The sequence below is a fragment of the Chiloscyllium plagiosum genome, unplaced genomic scaffold (assembly GCF_037043375.1).
Source record: "Chiloscyllium plagiosum isolate Xiang-an unplaced genomic scaffold, Cpla_swu_hap1 HiC_scaffold_36, whole genome shotgun sequence".
Taxonomy (NCBI): Eukaryota; Metazoa; Chordata; class Chondrichthyes; order Orectolobiformes; family Hemiscylliidae; genus Chiloscyllium; species Chiloscyllium plagiosum.
In genome coordinates this window covers 21,768,738-21,780,741 of record NW_028270174.1, presented here as the reverse complement: position 1 = coordinate 21,780,741, position 12,004 = coordinate 21,768,738, and the positions used below count along the sequence as shown (strand labels likewise).

General features: G+C 42.5%; 1 protein-coding gene across 1 annotated transcript in view; it reads right to left on the bottom strand.

Moving 5' to 3' along the window:
- Positions 1–12,004, bottom strand: part of man2b2 (mannosidase, alpha, class 2B, member 2) — a 68,322-nt gene that overhangs the window by 37,997 nt on the left and 18,321 nt on the right. Inside the window, exons 7-9 of the mRNA XM_043674218.2 lie at positions 10,447–10,645; positions 6,518–6,708; positions 1,272–1,458 (exon numbers count right to left, since the gene is read on the bottom strand). Coding sequence (XP_043530153.2) covers positions 1,272–1,458; positions 6,518–6,708; positions 10,447–10,645 — 577 coding nt within the window. The remainder of the gene's footprint in view (positions 1–1,271; positions 1,459–6,517; positions 6,709–10,446; positions 10,646–12,004) is intronic.

Here is a 12,004-nt window from a genome sequence, read left to right as displayed (position 1 = left end):
AGTTTAGAAGTACTGCCCACATTATTATTGGATAAAAACACAAGCATCTCTGTTTTGTTTTAACAGCTGATACAATGCGATTAAACTTTTATTTTAAGCTTGTTTGCACATGCACTCACAAATAATTCTTTAGCATTTCAAATTCATTTTAACCAATGTTACATTTGTTGACTAATTTTCATCAATTGGCTTCTCCAAATCACCGTTGAGTCCCTTCAGTTCTTTTAAACAAAATAATTTGATAAGGCAGCAAGTTGCAGACTTACAGATTCATTGGTTCATTGATTCACACAGCAAGAAAAGGTCCTTCAGCTCATCAAGTCTGCACTGACAGAACTTCCATAAAAATGCACTAATCCCAATTTCCTGCACTGTCACATATCCTTTTTCATTGCTGTTTTATTAGCTGGAGTTATTTTATTGAGGTGAGTGATTTGACCAGGATTCACAATAATGTTACAGCATTGCTTCAAGATTCAGACATGGAGATGCATCCAAATGGAATTTCTGTGATTCAATTTTGAGATCTTAAAATCTTACCCACAACTGCTTGAGAAGAATCTATAGGGACAGCAACCTGGCTTTTGAAAAGCCAAAATCCACGTGAAGAGGCAGATTTGTTTGTAATGACTTTCATGCAGGTTTTAATCACTAGTCATTACAATTTCAGTTACTTATGGTATTAATGCAGATGATCAAGCCCAAGCTGACAACAATCATTGCGTTCCAGTCTCTGGCTCACTTCTCATCAGTCCTAGCTTTGCTGTTAGAACTTCAAACTGGAGATCAAACTGCACTTCACTTTATAACCTGGAGTCTGTGTTTTAGGAGAAACCTGTCAGTGGGGCAGGGAAATGTCAACATAAGCATGCAAAAGGGAAGAGTGGTGGCGAAGAGATTCTTAATTTGGAAGAGAGGGAACACATAAAATTAATAACTCAAACACCATTTAAAAGGCAATAAAATTAGGCTACAACCAAAAATCTGCAAAAGAATGCCGAATCTATTGAAACCCTGCACCCCGCCATGAAACTGAAAAAAGAAATTACTGCAAAGTTTGTCTCAACCTTCACTATTTTCCAACAGCTGAGCTGGTGACGAAATTACTTTACATGTTGGAAAAAATAATTTTTGCCTTACTGTGTATTTGAATTGAAGATAATAACTGCATTTCTTGTCAACTACTTGGCCTGCCTGCTCTGTCCAGTTAACATGAAACTGTTTGTAATATTCAAGAAGACTTCAGAACTTATTTAAGAAATTATCAGCACCTGTATTTCTGGTGTCCTGAGTATAGGGAAGTGGAAAGTCCAATTTATCCTCTGGAGTGTTCTGGGTTTCTTGAAATATAGCAGCCATCACTAATTTCACAGCCCAAATCCCTTGAAATAGGTGAGCCATGTACATATCTCTCACTTTTGGAGATTCTGTCCCAGTTACGGCATCGTGATGTTGTACCTAACACATAAATGTTGACACTACCATGAAGATTAAACAGACCTTGCATACCAAAGTTACATTCGCTTTTTAAAGAAACACAATTTGAAATTAACAATTTCATGATAAAACCCGAAACGATAACTCTGATTTCTCTCCACAGATGCTGCCAGGCCTGCTGCGTTTTCCCAGTAATATCTGCTTTTATTTCATGACATTAATTATTTTAATGGACCACATGTTTCCATTCAGCAGGGTACTGTACCTCTTGTCAAGGCAAACAATTATGATGTCTTGAGGCATTATATCCCCACATGCAAATTCTGGGCGATGTGCTTCAGTTATGCAAAGCTTTTTTAAAAGTACCTCAATCTTTCTTAGTTACTGCATGGGGTTAGTTACAAGTAAGCCATTGTCTCTATCATAAGGGTTAAGGAGATGAGGAAGAATTTCTTCACTTAGAGAGTTGTGAACCTGAGGAACTCCCTCCCACAAAGGCCAGTTCATTAGATATACTCAAGATGGAGTGGACGTAGTCATAGAGATGTACAGCATGGAAACAGACCCTTCGGTCCAACCGATCCATGCCGACCAGATATCCCAACCCAATCTACTCCCACCTGCCAGCACCCGGTCCATATCCCTCCCAACCCTTCTTATTCATACACCCATCCAGATGCCTCTTAAATGTTGCAATTGAACCAGCCTCTACCACTTCCTCTGACAGCTCATTCCATAAACATACCACCCTCTGAGTGAAAACGTTGACCCTTAGGCAGGAGTTTGTAGGTATAATTGAGGACACTGTACAGAGGTTCATTCCCAAGAAAAGAAAGATTAACCGGGGAGGGATTAGACAACCTTGGCTGACAAAGGAAGTCAGGAAATGTATTAAAGAAAAAGAGAGATCCTATAAAGTGGCTAAGGACAGTGGGAAATCAGAAGATTGGGAAGGATACAAAAGCAAACAGAGGATAACAAAGAGTGTAATAAGAAAGGAGAGGATCAAATATGAAGGTAGGCTAGCCAGTAATATTAGAAATAATAGTAAAAGTTTCTTTCAGTACATAAGAAACAAATGACAGGCAAAAGTAAACATTGGGCCACTTCAAACTGATGCAGGAAGCCTAGTGATGGGAGATAAGGAAATAGCAGGAGAAATTAACAAGTACTTTGCGTCAGTCTTCACAGTGGAAGACATGAGTAATATCCCAAAAATTAAAGGGTGTCACGGGGCTGAGTTGAGTATGGTTGCCATTACGAAAGAGATAGTGCTAGAAAAGTTAAAAAGTCTTAAAATTGATAAATCTCCTGGCCCCGATGGGATACACCCTAGAGTTCTGAGAGAGGTGGCTGAGGAAATAGCAGAGGCATTGGTTGAGATCTTTCAAGAGTCACTGGAGTCAGGAAAGGTCCCGGATGATTGGAAGATGGCTGTTGTAACCCCCTTGTTCAAGAAAGGATCAAGGCAAAAGATGGAAAATTATAGGCCAATCAGCTTAACCTCGGTTGTTGGTAAAATTCTAGAATCCATCATTAAGGATGAGGTTTCTAAATTCCTGGAAGAGCAGAGTCTGATTAGAACAAGTCAACATGGATTTAGTAAAGGGAGGTCATGCCTGACAAACCTGTTGGAATTTTTTGAAGAGGTAACAAGTAGGTTAGACCAGGGAAACCCAGTGGATGTGGTCTATCTAGACTTTCAAAAGGCCTTTGATAAGGTGCCACACGGGAGGCTGCTGAGCAAGGTGAGGGCCCATGGTGTTCGAGGTGAGCTGCTGGGATGTATTGAGGATTGGCTGTCTAACAGAAGGCAGAGAGTTGGGATAAAAGGTTCTTTTTCAGAATGGTAGCCGGTGACGAGCGGTGTCCCGCAGGGTTCAGTGCTGGGGCCACAGCTGTTCGCATTATATAGTAATGATTTGGATGAGGGAACCGGGGGCATTCTAGCGAAGTTTGCCAATGATACGAAGTTAGGTGGACAGGCAGGTAGTACTGAGGAAGTGGGGAGGCTACAGAAGGATCTCGACAGGTTGGGAGAGTGGTCCAGGAAATGGCTGATGGAATTTAACGTGAGCAAGTGCGAGGTCTTGCACTTTGGCAAAAAGAATAAAAGCATAGACTACTTTCTAAATGGTGAGAAAATTAATAAAGCCAAAGCACAAAGGGATCTGGGAGTGCTAGTCGAGGATTCTCTAAAGGTAAACATGCAGGTTGAGTCCGTGATTAAGAAAGCGAATGCAATGTTGTCTCTTATCTCAAGAGGGTTGGAATATAAAAGCAGAGATGTACTACTAAGACTTTATAATGCTCTGGTTAGGCCCCATTTGGAGTACTGTGTCCAGTTTTGGTCCCCACACCTCAGGAAGGACATACTGGCACTGGAACGTGTCCAGCGGAGATTCACACGGATGATCCCTGGAATGACAGGTCTAACATATGAGGAACGGCTGAGGATACTGGGATTGTATTCGTTGGAGTTTAGAAGATTAAGGGGAGACTTAATAGAGACGTACAAAATAATACATGGCTTGGAAAAGGTGGATGCTAGGAAATTGTTTCAGTTAAACGAGGAGACTAGGACCCGTGGACACAGCCTTAGAATTAGAGGGGGTCATTTCAGAACAGAAATGCGGAGACATTTCTTCAGCCAGAGAGTGGTGGGCCTGTGGAATTCATTGCCACGGAGTGCAGTGGAAGCCGGGACGCTAAATGTCTTCAAGGCCGAGATTGATAGATTCTTGTTGTCTCGAGGAATTAAGGGCTACGGGGAGAACGCTGGTAAGTGGAGCTGAAATGCGCATCAGCCATGAATGATTGGCGGAGTGGACTCGATGGGCCGAATGGCCTTACTTCCACTCCTATGTCTTATGGTCTTATGGTCTTATGGTCTTCTTTATCTTTCCCCTCTCACCCTAAACCTATGCCCTCTAGTTCTGGACTCCAAGGGAAAAGTGTTTGCCTATGTACCCTATCCATGCCCCTCATAATTTTGTAAACTTCTATAAGGTCACCACTCAGCCTCCGACGCTCCAGGGAAAACAGCCCCAACCTGTTCAACCTCTCCCTGTAGCTCAAATCCTCCAACCCTGGCAACATCCTTGTAAATCTTTTCTGAACCCTTTCAAGTTTCACAACATCTTTCCAATAGGAAGGAGACCAACCATCTGCCACGTCTCAGCCCATTGGCCCATCTGGTCAAGATCCTGTTGTAATCTGAGGTAACTTTCTTCGCTGTCCACTACACCTCCAATTTTGGCGTCATCTGCAAACTTACTAACTGTACCTCTAATACTCGCATGCAAATCATTTATATAAATGACAATAAATAGAGGACCAAGCACCAATCCTTGTGGCACTCCACTGGTCACAGGCCTCCAGTCTGAAAAACAACCCTCCACCACCACACTCTGTCTTCTACCTTTGAGCCAGTTCTGTATCTAAATGGCTAGTTCTCCCTGTATTCCATGAGATCTAACCTTGCTAATCAGTCTCCCATGAGGAACCTTACTGAAGTCCATATAGATCACATCTACTGCTCTGCCATCATCAATCCTCTTTGTTATTTCTTCAAAAAACTCTATCAAATTTGTGAGACATGATTTCCCACGCACAAAGCCATGTTGATTATCCCTAATCAGTCCTTGGCTTTCCAAATACATCTACATCTTGTCCCTCAGGAATCCCTCCAACTACTTGCCCACTACCGAGGTCAGGCTCACCGGTCTATAGTCCCCTGGCTTGTCCTTACCGACCTTCTTAAACAGTGGCACCATGTTTGCCAACCTCCAGTCTTCCGGCACCTCACCTGTGACTATCGATGATACAAATATCTCAGCAAGAGGCCCAGCAATCACTTCTGTAGCTTACCACAGAGTTCCCGGGTACACCTGGTCAGGTCCTGGGGATTTATCTACCTTTACCCATTTCAAGACTTCTTCCTCAGTAATCTGGACATTTTGCAAGATGTCACCATCTATTTCCCTACAGTCTATATCTTCCATATCCTTTTCCACAGTAAACACTGATGCAAAATACTCATTTAGTATCTCCCCCATTGTCAGCAGCTCCACACAAAGGCCGCCTTGCTGATCTTTGAGGGGTCCTATTCTCTCCCTAGTTACCCTTTTATCCTTAATGTATTTGTAAAAACCCTTTGGATTCTCCTTAATTCTCTTTGTCAAAGCTATCTCATGTCCCCTTTTTGCCTTGCAGCTAAAGGGATCCAGGGGTATGGAGAGAAAGTGGGAATGGGATACTGAGTTTGCATTATCAGCTATGATCATATTGAATGATGGTACAAGCTGGAAGGGCTGAATGGCCTACTCCTGCACCTATTTTCTATGTTAGTTCAGTTGGTTAGGCAGCTGAGCAACACCAATAGTGTGTGTTTATTCCCGCACTGACTGAAGTTACTATGAAGGTCTGTCCTTCTCAACCTCTCCCCTCATCTGAGGCATAGTGACTCTCAGGTTAAACTACCACCAGTCATCACTGTTAAATGAGAGAACAGTCCAGCGTCTGGTAGGACCATGGCTACTTTACTGCATGGTCAGTTTTATATTTTTTTTGTAAATGTTCCATCTTGAAATGAGTCTGATTTCTTAAGTTGCCACAATGACCAAATTTCAATCTTACATTTCGGACCATAACTGCGGTGATTAGCTTTCTGAGATAGTACTCTTTTTGATAATGTTTGTCTTTATCATCACTACCCACAGTTCCAGCTACAACATGGATTGAAAAGTGGATGTTGCCACAGCAACCCCACTGTTCACTGGCTTTGTTGGATGGATGGGTGTGTGGATCCAGTTACTGACAATAACATGGGGTTCCATGCTCAATCTGACTGCTGTGGGTTTAGTACCTGCGTTCTTACCTTAACTGTGGTGGAGTTTGTTTACATGGTGAGGCAGGCCTGTCTACAGGTAAAGAACTCAGGAAAAAAAGAAAACAATTAAACGTGTCGGGATTTTGAACAGCATTTCAAGATGGGCCATGAACATAATTTGGAATACTTCTTTGCTTAATGCCTCACCAGAAAATGTAGTTGACCAACAAGGTGTCTGAAAGACCTCACCTCTGAAACTGCCCATCTTAAGTGCTGAATTTGTTGTAAAGCCCAAAATTTGTCTACCGATCCTAACGGGTATCTCAACAGATACAACGTGAAAAGGGATTCACAAGCATAGAGGAATGAATTCGCTCTCCGGGCCAGACCTTTGAGTATATTCCGAGAGGCATAAAATCCAGTCCAAGCTTGAAATGGCTCTGAAACAAGACAGTTAAAATATAAGCCAGCAACCTCCAATGTCGATAAATAATTTAAATTTCTTTTCTTCTGTGCAATTGTAATGTGAAACATAATAAAAAGAGTTCAGCAATAAAGGCAATAATAGTTCATCCATTTAAAATTTGGAAAGCTAGTAATTATAAAATGAAGTTGAATGGTATAATGTCTGCACTCCAGCAGACTATGCTAGAAAGAACAGCCTTGGCGTCATCTGTGTGATGTGGTATCAGCAAGTGGAAACCACACAGTTACTTGTAGTCATGGAAAATATCAGATAATAAGACAAAAATGCTTAAATTCAAGATGAATTTCATGTGCTTTACAAACCGGAATTTTGAGGTCAATTGGATTAAATTCTTTCGATGTCCACTTAGTGATGGTGGTTTTACTTAAGATAAATTTAGCGGTCTTATTAATTCCACCATCAGATATTATGAGAGATCAAGGTGGCAACACCATTCTGGCTATAGCTTTGCTCAGTTGGCTTTTCTGGTCACAGGATTAAACACATAGCTCTTTTTAACCAGGTCAATGCTGTCCCAAACAACAACAAAAAACCAATGGCCAGCAGAGCAAAGAATCAGTCCACCTGCTATTCTTCTCCTTCCCTGGAGCTTGCACATTAGTTGGGTTTAAGTGCATTGAATAGAAAATGCACCATATGTGAATGGCTGTGTTTCTAATGATCCTCATCCCTCCTTCAGAGCCAGCACCTGGCTTCCATTCTGCAGTGCCTGACACACACAGACGACAATGGGAAACTCAAATCAGTGAAGCAAAGAAGAGCATGGAGGTGATCTGCTTAAAAGGGGGAAATATTACACCCTTAAAGTAATTTGTAGCTGATTAAGTTGGGCAATTTGTCTAGCCATTTGGTGAAATACAACTGCAGAAAGGCCTGAAACTGTACTTCTAAACGAGATTGTCTGGTGTGGTAACTCCTACATCTCTATGCCAGGACTTCTGAGTTCAAATCTCACCTCTGGATTTGGTGACTGTAAAGGTGTTTCATAACATGATCAAACAGGTTTATTATCTGCTACCACTCCCATATTTCAAACGTGGCTGTGGCCATGTCCGGGATTAGAATGCACCACACAGAGATCTTTAAATAGTGTAAAAATCCATCAGCAGCCAAAATGTTTTAAACTTGTAAGCAACATCAATCATATCCTTTTAGAAACAGAACTTGTTTTGCAATTTGTTATAAAAAAGCCATTAAATCACAATTTGGAAAAACAGCGAGTTCGAACATTGAGTTCGATGGAACTCAGTGAAGACGAGTTAAAGAGTACAATGAATCAGAAGTTAGCAATCAACAGGAACATAAATGTAGAAATAACGAAGGGTAACCTCAGCCCTGTCACAGTTATTTACCCCATCCGATACAGAAAATTACAACATTATCAGTTCTTTGCATAGAATTTAAAAGCACATCTTGTTCCAGCACACTGACTCGACTGAGCAGAGAATTCTCTCTACCACTTCAGAAAAGTGCATCTGCTCTCTTCAAAATCAAAATAAAACTAACTAAAACCTACAATGGTTTTTAAGGTGAGGACTAATAAATGAAAATCATGTCAATGCCACTGGTTAGACTTGCAATAAGCTTGAAGAACCTACCCATCTCCAAGTACCTATCTCCAGTGTGAGGGAGCAGTAATCAGAAGCAATTGTAAAATTCTGACCTTTGTCTTACAAGTAGCTGATGCGTAAATCAGGCAATGGCTCCCCCTGCAGGTACTGGCAGAGCCCAGCAGTGGCATCACATTTAACGGCAGGAGAGATAGAAGCATCTTTCTGAGTTCCTTGCAGACATTTATACAAAATGCAATTGCACTGCAAGAACTATTGACCTGATTCACAGACACATATCCCTAAATAACCAATGACCTCCATCACTGCCTTGGATAATCTACCAACATACTGCAATTTAGTCCAATGATAGAGACAAGAAAAGTTTGTAACTTGCAGAAAGTGAGGACTGCAAATGCTGGAGATCAGAGCTTAAAAATGTGTTGCTGGAAAAGCACAGCAGGTCAGGCAGCATCAAAGGAGCAGGAGAATCGATGTTTCAGGCATAAGCCCTTCTTCAGGAATGAGGAAAGTGTGCCAAGCAGGCTAAGATAAAAGGTAGGGAGGAGGGACTTGGGGGAGGGGCGTTGGGAATACGATAGGTGGAAGGAGGTTAAGGTGAGGGTGATAGGCTGGAGAGGGGGTGGGGTCAGAGAGGTCGGGAAGAAAATTGCAGGTCAAGAAGGCGGTGCTGAGTCTGAGGGTTGGGACTGAGAAAAGATGGGGGAAGGGGAAATGAGAAAGCTGGAGAAATCTGCACTCATCCCTTGTGGTTGGAGGGTTCCTAGGTGGACGATGAGGCGCTCTTCCTCCAACTGTCGTGTTGCCATGGTCTGGCGATGGAGGAGGCCAAGGACCTGCATGTCCTTGGCGGAGTGGGAGGGGGAGTTAAAGTGTTCAGCCATGGGGCGGTTGAGTTGGTTTGTGCGGGTGTCCCAGAGGTGTTCTCTGGAACGTTCCGCAAGTAGGCGACCTGTCTCCCCAATGTATAGGAGGCCTTCCTAGACCTCTCCATTTCTATCTCGGACGACCAACTCAACACGGACGTTTACTATAAACCGACTGACTCCCACAGGTGAAAATGTGTTGCTGGAAAAGCGCAGCAGGTCAGGCAGCATCCAGGGAACAGGAGAATCGACGTTTCGGGAATAAGCCCTTCTTCAGGCATAAGCCCTTCTCCTTGCAGGTCCTTGGCCTCCTCCATCGCCAGACCATAGCAACACGACGCCTGGAGGAAGAGCGCCTCACCTTCCGCCTAGGAATCCTCCAACCATAAGGGATGAATGCAGATTTCTCCAGCTTTCTCATTTCCCCTCCCCCCACCTTTTCTCAATCCCAACCCTCAGACTTAGCACCGCCTTCTTGACCTGCAATCTTCTTCCTGACCTCTCCGCCCCCACCCCTCTCTCCGGCCTATCACCCTCATCTTCACCTCCTTCCACCTATCGTATTCCCAGCGCCCCTCCCCCAAGTCCCTCCTCCCTACCTTTTATCTTAGGCTGCTTGGCACACCCTCCTCATTCCTGAAGAAGGGCTTATGCCCGAAACGTCGATTCTCCTGCTCCTTTGATGCTGCCTGACCTGCTGCGCTTTTCCAGCAACACATTTTAATGTTTATAACTTGTCAAGGAGAAAGAATAAAGGATGGACGTTTGCTTTAAACAGTATTTTTCTTCACCTTAGAATGGATTTAAAGCAACTAATATAATTTTAATTTAGTTAAAAGAGACATATTATAAATCGGATTCCTGGGTTTAACAGTTGAAATGTGTGGTTGCTCAAAATTGCAATTGCAGCATCAGATCATTGCAAAATCATCTTGCTGCAAACACTGCTGCCAGCAGTAAAAGGACAGTAGGTCCTTGTTCTCACATCTAGCTCTTAAATGATCATCGTTGTAGGTTTGAAAATTCAAAGCCCAAGATTCAATGATATTGGGGAACATCATAACTTAGGGCAACTTGCATTCTCCCATTGTGTGAGGAACTGCAACAAACCAACCAGCAATGAATCACCATCCATGATAGTGTTTGGTATCCTCAGCAACAGCAAGAGTGCTTTACAAATGGATACAGAAGTAGCCTGTTGCTTCCAAAATTAAAACCCTGTAGAGATGATGTCTTTTGCATGCCTATTCTTACCAGAGGAGTATGGGAGAAAGTCCTGGTTCTTTCGGACGTCCCAAGTGAGGTTGGCGTTGTGAACAGCACGAATATATTCACTTAATGTGGCATATTGCACTGTAACTCCAAATTCATCTGTATGTTGATTGATATAATCCATCAATGGATCCATGTTCTTAAACTGTACAGAGGCATTGAAGAACTGCTTATCACAGCCCTGTCATCAAAAGAAGGGAGAAAGTATGAAAAAGAGATTGCATACAAACTGACAACACAATTTCATGAAGCAATTCTAATGTTCTTCAAACATAGAAAGACACATAAGGTTGTTTTACAGGCAAAATGAACAAAATAGAGCAGACAATGTTTACAAGGAAGAAAAGGAAGAGAGGTTAGGTAAAACACAGCTGAAGAGAAAGGTCCAACCAAAGCTTCCGAAAGTTGGAAAGGCAGGGATAAAGCAAAGATAGAAGCAGGAGATGGGCAGATTCAAAGGCGAGGCCAGAACAGTTGAAGAAACTACTGTTGCTGGTGGTGAAACAGAAAATAAGTAAGCCAGTCCATCTTGTTTATGAGATACACTGCTGCCTCTGTGCAGTAGCACTGAATATTGAAAGTGATAAAAGAGGTACCAATCAAGTTGGTGCTTTGTCCTAGATGATGCTGAGCTCCTTGAGTGTTGTTGGAACAGCACTAGGGGAAGGTGATGGCGTAGTTGTATTATCATTGGACTATTAATCCAGAGACCTAAGTAATATCCTAGGGCCATGGCAGATGGTAATTTGAATTAAATAAAAATCCGGAATTAAGAGTCAAATCACAACCATCAATCCACTGTCGACTGTCAGAGCGACCCATCTGCTTCACTAATGTCCTTTAAGGAAGGAGACTACCATCCGTAACTAGTCTGGCCTACATGTGACTCCAGACCCATAGCAACGTAGTTGACTCTTAACTGCCCTCTCGGGAATTTAGGAATGAGCAACGAATGCTGGCCTAGCCAGCAATGCCCTCGCCCCGTGAATGTATAAGGAACTCATCCAGACAAGTGAAAAGTATTCCATTACACTCCCCATTTATACTTTGTGGATCATGGATAGGCTTTGGGGAGTCAGGATTGAGGTCAGTGACTAGCAATAAATATTCTGCTAATGATGAAATCAAGGTAGAGGCAGAGATGGAAGATGTTTTGGTTCTAGAAATGGCCTTAATGAGACACATAACATGGAGAGGAAACTGGGCATTGTTAACGTATCAAGGTGCCACATGCCAGCCAAGCTGATCAGGAAGTCAATGCCCGAGGTACAAAGGAAGTTACAGGAATCATACAGGATTACTTCAGTTGTTCTGACATTTAGCTCGAGAAAGTTGAGACTCATCAGGCCCTAATGTCATACAGTGATTTGACAACTCAGTCATGATTCAATGTTGGTATAGTCAACATAACCTTTACATAAGAATGACTATCAGATGCTGAAAACAAGAAACATGTACAAAGGAAATAAAGGAAAAGTAACTTGTGTGGAAAGGAACCTGCTCAAACTATACAGAATCATGGAATCCCTACAGTGTGGAA